Source organism: Jaculus jaculus, chromosome 9 (genome assembly GCF_020740685.1).
Source record: "Jaculus jaculus isolate mJacJac1 chromosome 9, mJacJac1.mat.Y.cur, whole genome shotgun sequence".
Taxonomy (NCBI): domain Eukaryota; kingdom Metazoa; phylum Chordata; class Mammalia; order Rodentia; family Dipodidae; genus Jaculus; species Jaculus jaculus.
The window spans coordinates 120563783-120580325 of NC_059110.1; the positions used below are offsets into that span (position 1 = coordinate 120563783).

General features: G+C 53.0%; 1 protein-coding gene across 1 annotated transcript in view; it reads left to right on the top strand.

Moving 5' to 3' along the window:
* The first annotated feature begins 270 nt into the window (after window positions 1-270).
* The window catches only part of Dnah17 (dynein axonemal heavy chain 17), a 133233-nt gene continuing 116960 nt past the window's right edge, over window positions 271-16543 (top strand). Inside the window, exons 1-12 of the mRNA XM_004655235.2 lie at window positions 271-612; window positions 2271-2464; window positions 3223-3415; window positions 3641-3740; window positions 4160-4245; window positions 4448-4573; window positions 5242-5394; window positions 5526-5612; window positions 6441-6608; window positions 6958-7074; window positions 11852-12117; window positions 14281-14476. Coding sequence (XP_004655292.2) covers window positions 271-612; window positions 2271-2464; window positions 3223-3415; window positions 3641-3740; window positions 4160-4245; window positions 4448-4573; window positions 5242-5394; window positions 5526-5612; window positions 6441-6608; window positions 6958-7074; window positions 11852-12117; window positions 14281-14476 — 2028 coding nt within the window. The remainder of the gene's footprint in view (window positions 613-2270; window positions 2465-3222; window positions 3416-3640; window positions 3741-4159; window positions 4246-4447; window positions 4574-5241; window positions 5395-5525; window positions 5613-6440; window positions 6609-6957; window positions 7075-11851; window positions 12118-14280; window positions 14477-16543) is intronic.

The window sequence follows — 16543 nt, forward strand, 5'->3', positions numbered from 1 at the left end:
TCACAATAACGCGGTCACACACTACCCCACAGAGGTGACCCCACAGCAAGATGGGGACAGGTACACGTGGATCTGGCCTTCTTGCTCCCCGCGTCAGTCCATCTACAGCTCAAAAACAGGGCAGCACCAGCGAGCCTCTTGTCACTGGCTCCTTTGTAACCCGAGGGAGATGCTGGAGGTCGTGGTGAGAGGTGAGGGGTTGGGGACCTAGCAACAGTAAGCACCCATCTTCTCCCTCTGCAGGGCTCTGTCAGGTGAGACAAGGGCAAGATGATTATCCCGGATGTCAGGCTGGAGTACGTGGGGGAGATCGCTTCCCTCGTCCTCAAGTTCAAGCCAGACAAGTGGAGCAAACTCACTGGAGCTGAGGAGAACGTGGCCTTGTTCAACGACTTCTTTGAAAAGACAGATATCTCCGTGCTGGTGTTGACCCTCAATGCCGCTGGCTTGATTGTCCCCTGCCTGGGCTTCCCAGAGTCCCTCAAGTCCAAGGGACTCTATTTCATCAAGACAAAGCCCGAAAGCATCACCAAGGACAACTACAAGGCCCGCCTCCTCTATGGAGACATAAGCCCCACACCTGTGGAGCAGCTGATTGTGACGGTGGAAGAGGTAAGTGCGCGGAGGTGGGCTGGTGGGCCAGGGCCCTAGAGCTGGGGAGGGGCTTTCAGTGAAGGGCTCAGCGCGCTGTTGCTCTCAGTGCGGTCCAGGCCCACCACCTCACCTGGGAACTGATTGGGAATGCAGACAGACCCATCTCCTCGCCGAGTTCCAGGGGCTGCACAAGCCCCTCCCACGACCCACTGTCCAGCGTGTGGTCCACTGCATAGCATTAAAGCCACCCTCCTGCGCTGGGGACAGCCCATCTGGTCATACCGCAGCCACAGAAGCTATGGGCCGCCCGAGTGGTAGAAGATGCTTTTCCCAGTTCTTAGATTGAGTTGCATAGGGCAGAGGGGTGGTACCTCTGTCTTGCTGTCATGCCCATGCCCTTGCTCTCAAACAGGTGCAGCAGATGGGTGCACACTCTGGAGGGCTAGGCAGGCAGGCTTCCCCAGTCATCATGGAAAGGGGAGCCAGGGCCCCTGTTTATGCTCACTCAAGGGAAACGACCCCAAAGCAAGAGCTAGGCAATAGCACCCAGAAGAAGGCGATGGGTGGCCCTCGAGACCCAAAGCTGCGAGTCCAGCACGCCTCAGTCAGCTTGGCCACCATACAGGGTCCAGATGCCCTCTCCTGGCTCTGGAGTCCAGCTGCCTGGCTCCTTGTGAGGCTCTCTCATTGGCTTGTACATGGTGGCTTCTCCCCGGCCCCACATAATGGTCTGTGTGTGTGTCTGTGTCCCATCTTTGCTTTTTTAACTTTATTATTATTATTTTTTATTTATTTGAGAGAGAGAAGGAGCAAGAGGATGGATATGCCAGGGCCTCCAGCCACTGCAAACGAACTCCAAGCACATGCATCCCCTTGTACATCTGGTTTACGTGGGTTCTGGGGAATCGAACCTGGGTCCTTTGGCTTTGCAGGAAAACACCTTAAGTGCTAAGCCATCTCTCCAGCCCCCGTCTTTTTTTTTTATTTGGACATAAGTCCTCTTCTTGGGTTAGGTCCCACCCTACCTACCTCACTGCACCTCAGTTGTTTTTCAAAGACCCTCTTCCCAACTGCAGTCATATCCCAAGGCATAAGGTTTGGGTACACGGCCTAGCCCACTTCAGCCTCTGCATCCAGCAAGGCATGTGTGCACCTGTTACAAAGTGTGCGTGCGTGTGTGTGTGTGTGTGTGTGTGTGTGTGTGTGTGTTGGGGGTGGGATGAGACATCCCTTTTTGCCAATGGCTTGGCCAGAGCAAAGGCAGGGAGCTGGGCCATCGTGGCTTCTTCTGGAAGAAGGATTGCCTTTCCTGTAGCTGGGCACAAAGGTTGCTGCAGTTACAGTCGCGTTGCAGAGACAGAACACCCGGCCAGAAGCAGGAGGGAAGGGTTTATGTCAGGCTGCCAGCTTCCAGGGGCCGCTTCATGGGGGTGGAGGAAGCGCTTCACCACGCACCCACAGCAGAGAGAGCAGCAGCACGAGGCGGCTGTGAGCACAGCCAGGCCCACTGAAGACCCCCTCCCAGGGACGCACCCCTCCAGCAGGGCTCCACCCGCTGAGGACCAAAACTCCCATTCAAACTACCGCCGAGCTCTTCCAACTGAGCCGGTCACTTGGCTCCTCGGAGCAGCAGAGCCACAGAAGCCAGGGGGCGCTACCGCCGTGTCTCCTTGCAGGTCCTCTACTCTCTGCTGAACCAAAGCGAGAACATGGCTGGCTGGCCCCGCGTGGTCTCGGAAGATATCGTCAAGCAAGTGCACAAGCTGAAGAACGAGATGTTTGTGATGGGGGGCAAGATCAAGGGGAAAACCCTGCTGCCCATCCCAGAGCACCTGGGGAGTTTGGATGGCACCCTGGAGTCCATGGAGAGGTAGGCGGTGCCAACTGCTTTCCTGGAAGCCGCTGGTCAGGAAAGTACCCGAGTGAGCCGTGACCGTGACGCAGATGTCCTCGCAGACTGCTTCTGCGCTTTGAACACGCTCGAGTTCAAGGGAGGGGGGTGTCAGGTGGCTAACATGCCACCTAAGGGTGTCTAGCTGAAGGTGACAGTTCCAGGATTCATCTCGGCCGGTCCTCCACAGACCATCCGTTAAGGCCCGGCACGAGCTCTGTGGTGGGCAGGGTCAAAGTCTCTGGCAGGAGCTGTCTGGAGCAGCGTTTATTCCAGAGTCCAGCCTTCCTCCTTCCTCCAGGCACAGGCAGCTCTGACAAGTGCCACCGCCACCCTTCCCCCACTGGCTCACTCAAGGTGTTGCACTACCTGGGGGATTTGGAAATTTATTATTATTTCTTGGGTGGGGGGTTAAGGTAGAGTCTCACTCTAGCCCAGGTTGACCTGGAATTCACTCTGTATTCTCAGGGTGGCCTCAAACTCACAGCGATCCTCCCACCTCTGCCTCCCAAGTGCTGGGATTAAAGGTGTGCACCACCATGCCCAGCTACTGGAAAATTCTTTAGCCCCATAAAATGGATGGACCATGCCAGAGACCTAAGACCAAATCTGATACTGCGGGTGGTTTGGGGTTACTGTTGGCTGCTGGGAGAGGGATGGGTAGATTTCCTCCCAAAGACACAGGACTTAATGGACACGTGGCCACGAGAGTATCATCCTGAACTTGCGTTTGGCAGGATTCCGTCTTCCCTGGACAACTCGCTCCTGCATGCTATCGAGACCATCATCATTGACTGGTCCCACCAAATCAGAGATGTGCTAAGCAAAGACTCCTCCCAGGCCCTGCTGGATGGCCTGCACCCCCTGCCCCGTGTGGAGTTCGAGTTCTGGGATGCCCGGCTGATGAACCTCCAATGCATCCATGACCAGGTAGGGCCTCTGCCCTGTCCATGACCAGGGAGGACCGTGGCTCCACCATGGTGCTCAGGTCCCTCCTGGGTCACTGAGACTAACTCTCACCCCCTCGGTTCTGTCTATCCCGGAAGCCCAAGGGACCCGGGTGGCCAGGTCCGTTCCTCGGCTCCAGTGGCACAAGTCAGGTGGCCTTCATCTGTGCCTTCAACTGAAAGGCCATTGTTGTTCTCTTCTCCCCAGCTAAACAGACCCAAAGTGAACAAGATAGTTGAGATCCTAGAAAAATCCAAAAGCTGCTACTGGCCAGCCCTACAAAATGTCTACACGAATGTCACTGAGGGTAAGACTAACTCCATGGACTGGTCCCCAGTGAAACCACCAGGCCTTCAAGGAAGACCAGTAGGGATTTTTTTTTTATTTTTATTATTTGGTTTTTCGAGTTAGGGTCTCACTCTGGCTCAGGCTGACCTGGAATTCACTCTGTAATCTCAGGGTGGCCTCGAACTCACGGCGATCCTCCTACCTCTGCCTCCCGAGTGCTGGGATTAAAGGCATGCGCCACCACGCCCAGCTAGAGCAGTAGTTTTGACTCAAGGGTACATGGGACCCACCTCCCTGCCGTGAGCAGCTATCCTGGTCCGCTCCTGAGAATGCCCTGGCTCTTAGGGGAGCAGGTCCCAAGAAGCCCACAGATCTTTCCTGCCGGTTTCTCACTGTCTCTCCCTCCTGAATCGAGCAGCCCTGTTTCTTGCCCCTCAGGGCTGAAGGAGGCCAACGACATCGTCCTCTACCTGAAACCCCTGCGCATCCTGCTGGAGGAGATGGAGCAGGCGGACTTCACACTGGTCGGTTGGCAGGAACACCCAGGCTGCGTGAGGGCGGGAGCCCGGGAGTGGGGGGAGGCACCGCAGGCCTCTTGGAGGTCATCGGGTACGGCTTCACCTTGGGGACCCTCTGCTGCAGGCCCAGCACTAGCTGCAGAAAGGGGCAGGGGGACACTGTGACAGAGGCCAGCCCCCTCCAATGCCCTGGGCTTGTCTTTCCTAGCTCCCCACCTACATTGCCAAGGCCATGAACACCATCTGCTTCATCTGGGCCACCTCTGAGCACTACAACACGCCCTCCAGGGTCATCGTCATCCTGCAGGAGTTCTGTAACCAGATCATTGAGATGGTGACAGCTGCCAGCCCAGTCCTCCCCCACCATTCCCATTCCCCCGCTCCCCTGTCCCATCCTTCCCTACTCCCCGTACTTCCCTGCCCCAAGTCTCCCCCACTCTCTACTCTTCCTGCTACCTCACAGTTTAAAAACAGGCCGAGGGTGGCGTGAGCTGGGGCTGAGCCCTCCTGGTGGCTCACTTGGGTCTTCCAAGAGTGCCCCGCAGCCTGCCCACCATTACGGGGGAGGAGGGAAGGAAGAGAAGGGCAGAGGAGGAGGCTTGCCCCAGGATCCCTGTGTCCCCACACTCAGCCAGGAGTTTGTGGTGTTCTGTGCTGAGCCGCCTCCTATGTCCCTCAGCACAGCCATGCCCCCTTTCATGGCACCCATTAGCGTTGCAGGCTTGCTATCCAGGCCAGCAAAGCAGATTAATCTAGTGCTCGCAACCTCTCTCAGGACCAAAAGAAACCTGTCTCCTCTGCTCTTGGAAGGGTCCCAACTGCCTGTGACCAAAATCCCTTTCACTACAGCCATGGCCCAGGACAAACATCCTGGTAGCGTCCATTCGGCCTGGCCCCTGTGTCGGAGGCCCCCTGGGGGACCGCTCCTTGTCCTGCACTCACGGTGCTGGGACAGCGTCCGGGGGCTTGCCAAGGGTGTCTTAGGTCTTTCCCTCTCCCCAGACACGAACCTTCTTGAGCCCGGACGAGGTGCTGAAGGGCTTGCAGGGGGAGATAGAGGAGGTCCTGAGTGGCATCTCGCTGTCCGTGAGCGTCCTGAAGGAGCTCTTGCGCACCTATGACTACTGCTGTGCAAACATGAAGCTGTTCTTCAAGGTGCCTGCTGCCTCACACGTGGTGGGAACTGGGAAGGGGCCGCTCTCCATCACCCTGGCCCGTGATCAGGCCGAGTGCTCTGACACCAACGTGGCTGCCTTTCTTGCTCCCTTTCTCGTCTCCTCTTAAAGGACAAGCCCCCAGTGCCATGGGAGTTCCCTTCATCCCTTGCATTCTCCAGGATGAATTCCTTCTTCCATCGCATCCAGACCATCGAGGTGAAATGTCATTTTGTTCATATTCACCTCCATATCCCACACTGTCCCTTTAGAATGGCTTCCTAGGGCTCTGTGGTGGAGTGCCTTCCTGCCACACACAGGACCCTTCTAACTACAGACCCCAGCACCGAAAAAAAAGAAACAAAGATCATTTCCCAGCTAGAAAAATCAAAAGTCAAGCCAAGTACCTGTGTCATGGGGAAACTGAGTTGTTGAGGCAGCAGAGGTAGGAGGATCGCCGTGAGTTTGAGGCCACCCTGAGACTACATAGTGAATTCCAGTTCAGCCTGAGCTAGAGTGAGACCCTACCTCAGAAAACAAAACAAAAGAAAAGAAAAATGAATGGTAGGACAGTGAGCCAAGCTTCTGGGAAGAAGGCATCACCATGGGCTGACATAGCTGGGCAAAGCGGGATGGGGTGCAGTCCTCACCACCGAGTAAGTGGAACCTCACTTCCTCTCATGACGGGGTGTCCTCCAGGGAACAGAGAGCTTGAAGTTCAGCGTGAGCAGAAGAAATCACCCAGGAACTTTCCAGCCCCTTGCGGCACAGGGAAGTGAGAGTCTGGGAGCAGCTGAGGACTAGTTAGATTCAGCGAGATTCCAACCCTCACTTTCCCTTCTTCCGCACACTCCTAGAGCAGGGCCGAGTCTCAGAGCCCTCGCTCCCGTGCTCGAGCTCTGAGCTCCGGAAACAGCTGCAAAGAAGGAGCCGGAGCACGCCCACGGCCACCTGAGCCAGCTGCTCGAGGGCCCGCCCGGCTGGGGTCGGAGCTACATTGGTCACAGGGCTCTGAGGGGATTCTTTCTTTCCCGTCTCCTCCACTAGGACCTTTATAAAACGGCCATCGAGTTTCTGAAGCTGGAGAAAATAGAGATAGGGGGCGTGCGGGGGAACACCCTGGGAAACCTGGTGACCCAGATCTACGAAGAGGTCTTTGAGCTGGTGAAGGTTTTTGCTGAATGCAAATACGACCCCCTGGATCCCGGAGACTCGGTAAGCCCGTGGACAGGCACTCACCGTCACAGGCCCCAGGACTGGGGTGATGTTGGGAGAAAGCACGTGACGGGTGGGTGATCCCAGCTCTTTCGGGAGTCATCACAAAAAACCGTCCCAAGACACTTCTGACGCCAATGAGTGGGTTCGCTGAGAGGATTTGATTTGAGGGGGATGGTTGCTGGGGATCCATCCCGGGGTCTTGTGAACACTAGGCAAGTGCCCCCCCCCCCGTCACCCCACCAAGCTGCACAGCTAACCCGTGCATTCACTTAGACTTAACCCTGAGGCTCGCAGCCCCATGAAGGCTCATCGCAGCCATGGCTCTGCCTGTGTACTGACGTTTCAGAGTTTTGATGACGATTACTCCGATTTTGAGACCAAAATTCAAGACCTGGACCGGAGGCTGGCCACAATCTTCTGCCAAGCCTTTGATGACTGCAATGCCATCGAGTCCTCCGCAAAGGTAGGTCAGCGCCAGTTCCCAGAGAAGGGCCTTAGGGCTCCATGAGAAAAGCGGAGGTGAGGCTGGCCCGCGCCTCGGTGGAGCTCACCAGCAGGGCAGAGGACGGGCAGACGTGCACATGCGGTGGTAACTATTGGAGATGCAGAAAGTAGCCTGGAAAAGTGCCCCTCTGCCCTCATTCGACTGAGTACCCCCACTGCTTAGAAAGAACGGAAGTCACACGCCCTGCTGCGTCCTCGCACAGCAGGGACAAAGCCAAAACAAGCTTCTCCAACCCATGGTCCCTTCCCCAAGGTTCCATGCTTAACGCCGCCGCACCCAATCCCTCAGTTTTAGGATTTCTCTGTGTTTGTGGTGTGCGCAAGTGTGCTGCTTCTGTGGATAGTACGGTGGGAGGAAGACTGTCCCTGGACAAGGCAAATTGGCCTTTCTGGAAGCAAGCCAGCTCAGGAGATGTTTGTTTGTGCAGAATGGGGTGGATGTAAAAAAATAAAAACCCGACACAAACATCCGTTGTTCACTTGCACTGGCAACAGGCCTGGTGAGTGCTTGCATGCACTCACTCGTGTGTACACACACATACACACACACACACACACACATACAATTAATTAGGGTTGGAGTGATGGGTCAGTGAAAAGGCATTTGCGTGGAAAGCCTATTGGTCTAGGTTTGATACCCTAGTAACCACATAAAACCAGATGTGCAAAGTGGTACATGCCTCTGAAGTTCATTTACAGCAGTAGGAGGTCCTAGAACACCCATTCTCTCTCCCCACTCTCCTCCAAAACAAATCAATTACAAATAAGTAATAGTTAACAAATAGGACTAGAGAGATGGCTCAGTGGCTAAGGCACTTGCCTACAAACTCTAAGGACCCATGTTCCATCTCTCTCCAGATCCCACATAAGTCAGACACACAAAGGAGACACAAGCACAAGGTCGCACATGTCCACTAAGTGTTGCAAGCATCTGGAGTTCAATTGCAGCAGCTGAGGTCCTGGCGTGCCAATTCTCTCTCTCTCTCTACAAATAAATAAATAAAAAATTTTAAATCATTAATTTAAAAAAAGCTTCCCCGAGAGGGGGCTTGTGGAACTGCGCCTCCAGTTAGATAAGAGGAGCTGGGAGAGGCCCAGCTTAATGTAAGGAAATGTAATTCCAGCTCAATTCCACTGGGGCCCACACAGGCCAAGCCCCCTCCACATACACACTCCCATTGCCTCAATCCAGCCCTTTCTGTGAAAGTTCAGAACCTGGCTGATGGCACCTCTGAACTCTGTGCGTGTGGGTGCGGCTTCTCTGGGGGCAGGCGTGGAGCATTCAGGGAGTAAACACGGGCAAAGGCTCAGAGCCCTCTTCCCCTTTCACTGCCTGTTTCCATGTATGTATGTCCTCCGTGAAGCTCAGCCCTCTTTTCCCTTTGCCTTGCCAGCCCTGGGCTGCCGCGGGGCTAAGCATGATAGCATCTCAGGTAATTCTCAAGCCAATCCAAGCTCTTTGCTAAGAACTTTGCCTACCTCATCCACCCCATTTTACCTGCTCGGACAGGTCAAGAAACATGTTCAAGGTCACAGCACAGAGCCAGCAAGAATCCCAAGCTGGCTCTGAGCTTGACTGTTTCCTAATCACATGGCTGGATGAGCTCCCATGAATGACAGGTGGCCTGGGCAGCCCAGTCATCATTCTCAGAGATGTCAGGGCTGGGCTTCCTGGGCCTGATCTGGGGACCCAAAAAGCACAAAGACATGGCCCTTGCTAACACAGAAGGACTGAGGGATTTGAGACTGCAGTAATTGGTTGGCTTGTAGCTGCAGACAAAATATCAATGGATGCAAATTAATGCAGTGCCTCCGGAACCGCGGTTAGAAGAAAAACAATTCAGTGATGCTTGCTAAAGCCCAGTGAAGTAGAAGGCGGAGGAAATGGCTCAGCAGTTAAGGGTACTTGGTTGCAAAGCCTGCCAGCTCAGATTTAATTCCCCAACACCCACGCTAAGTGCCACATGCACCTGGTGCTCATTTGCCTTGAAAAGAGACCCTGGCACACATGGGTATTCACATGTGTGCAAATAAAAAAAATTTAGAGAAAAATTAAAAATAAAGCTCAGTGAACTAGAGAATTCACTCTAAAACCCTTGATGGGTTTGACTACCAATAGAGCCCAGGCAAGTGTCTCCGATGACCAAGATGTGGCCAGTGGAGGGAGAGCCCGTGGGAGCGTGTCAGGTGTCTCTCACCGAAATGCTCAAAAGTGTGCTTCACTGATCTGCCATGCATGATCAAGTTGACAATCAAGCTTAACTGACCCACTCTGAGGAGAACAGCACTCAGGAAACGTGAGGCTAGCTCAGTAGCCGGTCACTTGGCCAGGGCAGGAGGCCCAGAGTCTCTCAGGCCCCAAGGTACAACACTTGTGTCCAAAATCTGGTTTGGAACAAAGCGAGAAGAGATGATGGATCTGCACTGCTGCTTCCTGGGTCGGAAGGAGTGGGCTTGAGGCACACACCCTGGGGTTTCTTTGAGGAGGAGGTAGAGTCAGGAAGAACATATGTGTGGCCACCATGGAGTGGAACCTTGCTCATAACAAAATAATAGACATGTTGTCCCACCCCAGAGCTTCCTTCTGAAAGAGACAACCTTCTCCCATTAAAGCTCTGATTCACTTCTGAGCTCAGAATCGTTTTCTAAATTCTCACTTTATATTATTCTAGGCTAGGGAAAATGGAAGCCATCCGTAGCTATTCCTATGTCCTTGGCCTGAACACTTTGCCCATGTTTGGTAATCAATGCCCGGTAGCCCTGGTAGCCCTGGTATTCCCTCTGCTGGCCCCTAGACTCCAAAGCTGGAAGGTGGCATAATTACCACACTGCCTAAATACCAGCTCTCTCTGCCGTCACCACATCACACATAGCCAGGAAAGTTCTAGAGCATTTTCCACAAGACCTCCTACTGGCAGAAAATAAAATTCCTTCTTCAAAGCTAGAAACTGGAAACTATGTAAGCAAGGAAAAGGGGAGGAGAAATAGGAAAAGAAGGGGGAAAAGTCTTAAACCAGTTGCCCACAATCGTCCTAAAAGTAAAGGTGAGGGGCTGGAGGGATGGCTTAGTGGTTAAGGAGCTTGCCTACAAAGCCAAAGGACCCAGGTTCGATTTCCCCAGGACCCACATAAGCCAGATACACAAGGGGGCGCATGCGTCTGGAGTTCGGTTTGCAGGGCTGGAGGCCTGGCACATCCATTGTCTCTCTCTCTCTCAAATAAAGTAAAATAAAATAAGGGCAAGGACCTGCTGTGTGTGCCAGCAACTTTGAGGGCATCTGACTAGCACAGGCTGTGCTTCTTCCAGTGGCCTGCACTGCTCCATTCAGCTTTTGAAGTCTGAAAACCTCACTTCCTTTTCCTCAAAAGGCTAGTTTTAGAGATACTCATATGTGTCAAACCAAACCCTGGGGCCAGTTTGAGACCCACCCAGGCCTGTGGGTACCTGTGGGTGGAATGTTATGGGAGTCTCAGGAAGCGCCAGGAGGTTCCCACTAGCTCTAGGCACTTGGTGAAGCCAGAGGACAGGGCGGTGACCCCACAGCAGCCCTCTCCCTGGAGCTCCTCCCTCCCATTGCTTTTATTATTATTATTATTCATTTATTCGAGAGAGAGCATGATACAGAAATAGGCAGGTCGTTGCAAAGCCAAAGAACCTCAGTTTGATTCCCCAGAACCCAGGTAAGCCAGATGCACAAGGGGGCGCATGTGTCTGGAGTTCATTTGCAGTGGCTGGAGGCCCAGGTGAGCCCATTCTCTCTCTCCCTCTCTCTACCTCTTTCTCTCTCAAATAAATAAATAAAAATAAAGTAAAAAAAAAAATAGGGCTGGAGAGATGGCTTAGCAGTTAAAGGTGCATGCCTGTGAAACCTAAGGACACTGGCTCAATTCTCCAGGTCTCACATAAGCCAGATATGCATCATGGCACATGCATCTGGAGTTCACTTGCAGTGGTGAGAGGCCCTGACATGCCCATTCTCTCCTTCTCTCTACCTCTGTATCTAATAAATAAATAAATTAATTTTTAAAATAATAAATTTTTAAAATAAATATTTTTACACAAAAAAAAAGAAATAGGCAGGTCGAGAGAGAGAGAGAGAGAGAGAAAGAGAGAGACAATGGTTGTTCCAGGACCTCCAGCCACTGCAGACAAACTCCAAACACATGTGCCCCCTTGTGCATCTGGCTTACTTGGGTCCTAGGGAATCGAACCTGGTTCCTTTGGCTTTGCAGGCAAGCACCTTAACCACTAAGCCATCCCTCCAAGCCCCCATTGTCTTATTTTAAAAACATGATCTTGCTGGTAGTGGGTTTTCCTGCCCACTCGTGTCCCCGCGGGTCCCAAGCCTCTTCCTGAAGAAAAGAGTCTCCCTGTGATCGCCAGTCAGTCCCAGGCGCCTGAGCAGCTGGTGGCTGCTTTCCCACTGTGGGGTTGTATGTGGTAAAGGCACAAATCTTTCTTGCTCTATCTTCATTTCTCTGAGGCCCAGAATAAATTCTGCTGGGCCCTGGGGCAGGGCTTTGGGCCCTGGTCTCCAGCGCTACTGGAATCTCTCAGGCACGGGTCAGCCAGTGATTGGAGAAAGGTTCCAGTGAAGTCTTTGTCTGGGCATGGCCTGAAGCTTGGCCCTGCCTGTTTTGACAACAGCCCCAGGAGGTGGGTTGGGAGCGATGTCAGGGGCGAGGCAGGCAGTAGGGACTCTGGTGAAAACGTGCCTCCTCCCATGTCTCCCCAGCTTCTGCACATGTGCGGGGGCCTCCTGGAGCGGCCTCTGATCCTCGCCGAGGTGGTGCCCAAGTACTCGGTCATGCTAGAGATGTTCAATACCGAGCTGGACAACGCCAAGCTCCTGTATGATGCCCAGATGGCCGCCTCCGAGGATGGCAGCATCCCACCGATCCACAAAAACATGCCTCCTGTGGCGGGGCAGCTCAAGTGGAGCCTGGAGCTGCAGGAGCGGCTGGAGGTGTCCAGGAGGCACCTGAAACACATCGAGCACCCGTGAGTCTCTGCAGGCTGGGGCGGGGGGGGGGGGGGCAGCGCGGCCCACACTCCCTTGGCTGTGGGAGGGCACAGGTCTGTGCCCAGCCTAAACAGCCCCAGGCCCCACTCCAGCCCAGCCCCACTTCCCAAGGTGAAGTCCTGGAAGAGACCCCTCCATGACCCGCCCCATGTCCCGGCGAGTACACTTCGACCTCGCCCTTGACCCTTCCACCTCCCAGCCGCATGGAAAGGACCCAAGGCCGCCACTGAGGAACACAAGCTGCTCACAGTGTTTTACTGGGCAAGGGAGTCACCATTGTCACTTGTGTTTGGCAAAGTTCCAAGGCAGGCTGGGGCAGGGACAAGTTCATAGCCAAACCTGGGAAGGTTGCAGGTGTGCCCTGAAGCTGGGGGCGCCAGCCAGAAGCAGACTTGCTGAGACACCTGCTACAGCACACGGGCTGTGCTCTAGCTGGGCCTGAGTCGGATGGGAAAGCCGGAGCGAGGGAGGCTAAGCGCACCTCACGAAGCCCGGGCCAGCTGGGGTCATCGCACGGAGCGCTGTGGTCTGCTCACCTTCCCAGGCTGTTGCTTCAGCTTACAGCGGCTTCCTAAGAGCTCGGAGCACTGTTTTGTGTTGTTTTTCGAGGTAGGGTCTCACTGTAGCCCAGGCTGACCTGGAATTCACTATGTATTCTCAGGGTGGCCTTGAACTCACGGCGATCCTCCTACTTCTGCCTCCTGAGTACTGCGGTTAAAGGTGTGCGCCACCATGCCCAGCAAAAAAATAAAAAATAAAAAAATTGCAAGACAGAGAGAGAGAGAGAGAGAGAGAATGGGTACACCAGAGCCTCTAGCCACTGCCAATGAACTCTAGATGCTTGTGTCACCTCGTGGGCATGTGTGACCTTGTGCTTGCCTCACCTTTGTGCATCTGGCTTGTGTGGGATCTGGAGAGTGGAACATGGGTCCTTAGGCTTCATGGGCAAGCGCCTTAACTACTAAGGCATCTCTCCAGCCCAAGCACTATTATGTGTGTGGACCAATACACTATTTGTGTGTGTATGTGTGTGTGTGTGTTGTCAATTGATAACTTTACTGTATGGACATATTGCATATTGCTTATACTCCCATTGGGTTATACTCTTCCCTCTCCCCACCCCCATTCTACCAAGGGCCCTCCTCAGTGGGATTATCAGTAGTCACTGTGGGTCATGAATGCACCAGTCAGTCCCTGGGGGAAGCAGGGGAGAGACCGTGCCTCGGAATTCCCCTTTCCACCCTGTGGCTCTTACGGTATTTCTGCTCCCTCTTCTGCAATGTTCCCTGAGCCCCGAGGCACGTGTTAGAAGTCTCCTCCAGTGCTGAGCTCTCAGCGGCCTCTGAGTTTCTGCTTGGATGAGTTTTGAGTCTCCTCGGTGTCTGCTGCCATCTCCCTGGAGAAGGTTCTCAGGCCAGCCATCAGAGCAGCACTCCTGTGTAATCCACCCTTCCTCTGTGATGTCCCCCGGGTTCTGGGCCCCGAGACAAGGGTGACTCCTCTCGTGCTAAGCAGTCAGCTTTCTTGCCATTCTAATGGGTCCCAGGTCTGCTCGTATTTGCTGCCTGTGTAATCTGTGTAAAGCAGGTTCTCTAGCCAAGAACAAGAGCATCGTGATCAAAGGGTAGAGATACCGAGACTTAGAAGACTTTTTGACAGGCATAACCTCCCCTTTTAGCCAAAGAACAGTGGAAGCTTCCCTCTAAGGTCTGTGGCCTTCCAAGCCATGGGCTTCTGACTCGGTTCTTAATGCAAGGTGTGAGTTCTCATCCACCGAGCAGGCCTCATATCCAATCAGAGAACAGTTAGCTGCCCACCTAGCCTGTGTGCCACTCTGGCGCCAGTGGGTACATCTTGCCTGGCTGGTTGATGTAGCAGCTTTCAGGATCCACTGCCTGTTCACATTGTTGGTGACTTCTAACCCCCCCCCCCCCCCAGCTCACAGAGCACTTTCCAGGACTTTGAGGGCCAACGAGCAGGAAGCTGGCTTCCATCGCACAGCACTATTTCGATATATGCCCATCCCGTGCCCACTGGTAGAGTCATCCTGTCATTGGACTTCAGCCCTCCAAGGTCTGGCAGTGACAGAAGATGTCGGGGTGAAGCCTGGCGCCTTACTGTCCCACCCCACTCTGCTCCAGGGTCATGTCCAGTGTGGAGGCCAAGCTGATCAGCCAAAAATATGACGAGATGATGGAGCTGCTGCGGGGCTACCGTGAGAAGATCTACCAGCAGTGGGTGGAGCGGGTGGACCAGGACTGCCACTTCAACCTGGGGCAGCCACTCATCCAGCGAGACCCCGCGACCAGCCTCATCCACGTTAACTTCAGCAAAGCGGTGGGTCCCTGGGGTGGGGGGCGGGGGGGGGGATCGGGCAGGCACACCTGGGAGATGGACAAGAGAAGCCCTCAGCCCTGGGCCCACCGTGCTGCTGACCCTGCTGCAACGTGCGGTCATGGGCATTGCCGGGTCTCGCGGGGAGTCTGCAGCTTTGCTTAGTGTCTTTAAGTATCGCCAGAGGGTATTTAAGGCATGAGGCAAACTACCTACCTACTAGTACGTACGGTGTGCAAGGCTTCAGGGATCAAAGATTCAGTGATCCTTAGCACTGAAAGAAGAAAGAAGAAAAAAAGAAACAAAGAAAGAAGCAAACAAACAAACAAACAAAAACCGAAAGAAAGAGGAAGAAAATAGTTTAATGATTGTCATTTTGTTTACTTTATTTTATGATTCTATTTATTTTATTTTCTTTTTGCAGTACTGGGGATTGAACCCAAGACCTCACACATGCTATGTATGCACTCTACCACTGAGTGATACCCCACACCTCTCTTCTTCTTCTTATTATTATTATTTTGGTTTTTCGAGGTAGGGTTTCACTATAGTCCAGGCTGACCTGGAATTCACTATGTAGTCTCAGGGTGGCCTTGAACTCATGGAGATCCTCCTACCTCTGCCTCCTGAGTGCTAGGATTAAAGGCCTGTTCCACCATGTCCAGATTTATTTTTTATTTTATTTTATTTTTTTGAGGTAGGATCTCACTTTAGCTCAGTCTGACCTGGAATTCATTATGTAGTCTAAAGGTGGACTCAAACTCACAGCGATCCTCTTACCTCTTCCTCCCAAGTGCTAGGATTAAAGATGTGCATTACTAAGCCCAGCTTTATTGCTTTTTAAAAAAAATATTTTATTTTTAGTTATTTATTTATTTGACAGAGAAAGAGGGAGAGCGGGGGAGAGAAAGAGAGAGAATGGGTACACCAGGGCCTCCAGCCACTGCAAACAAACTCCAGAGGGGTGCACCCCCTTGTGCATCTGGCTAACGTGGGTCCTGGGGAATAGAACCAGGGCCCTTTAGCTTTGCAGGCAAATGTCTTAAGTGCTAAGCCATCTCTCCAGCCCTTTATTATTTTTTCTATTTGAGACAAGGTCTCATTAAATTGCTCAGCCTAGCTTTGAACTCATTCTGTAGTGCAGACAGGCCTTGAATTTGCAATCCTCCTGCCTCAGACTCTGAAGTAGCCGGGCTTACATGCCTGTGCCACCATACCCAGTTTGTCTGCCTTTTGTGTGGCCCCAAGGAGAAACATGAATTTGAAAATTAAGAGAAAAGTCTCTTCATGACAGAGAGACAGGCTGGCCGGCCAAGGTGGCAAGTTGGCTGAGGCGGCATAGCCCAGTGCTGAGCCTGGCCTGGTCACACGTCACGCAGGATGAAAGCCGAGAGAGCTCTGAACACACTGCCGCATGACCTGTCCCGTCTAAATATGGACTGCGGCACTAAGAACACAGAGAAGGACTTCTCCTTGGAAGTCTTTAATTACACTTCATTCTTTCACCCGGGCAGGATGGTGCAAGGCTTTAATCCCAGCACTCAGGAGGCAGAGGCAGGAGAATCCCTGTGAGTTCAACGCCACCCTGAGACTATAGACTGAGTGCCAGGGCAGCTTGGGCTGGAGTAAGACCCTGCCTTGAAAAAAAAATCCATTCTTTCATCCAGAAAACATTTACCAAGCACCTACTAGGTGTGTCCTGGGGGTACATTATTGACCCACAAAAACTAACAAGTGTGTCCAACCCACAGAGGATAGCTATGGATGCCTACTGAAGACTTTAAAATATTATGAAACACTTTTTATATTTTATTTATTTATGAGAGAGAGAGAGAGAGAGAGAATGGGTGCACCAGACCTCTAGCCACTGCAAACGAACTCCAGATGCATGCTCCACCTTGTGCATCTGGCTTATGTGGGTCCTGGGAAATTGAACCTTCCAGCCCTGAGATGCTTTTTTTTTTTCTTTTTCTTTTTGTAACTCAATTGTGTAGTTAAGTAAATTTGTAAATGATGACATCATGTTGCAGTGTCAAAAGGTTGGCCACTCTGGGACTGTCTCTGTCCTTC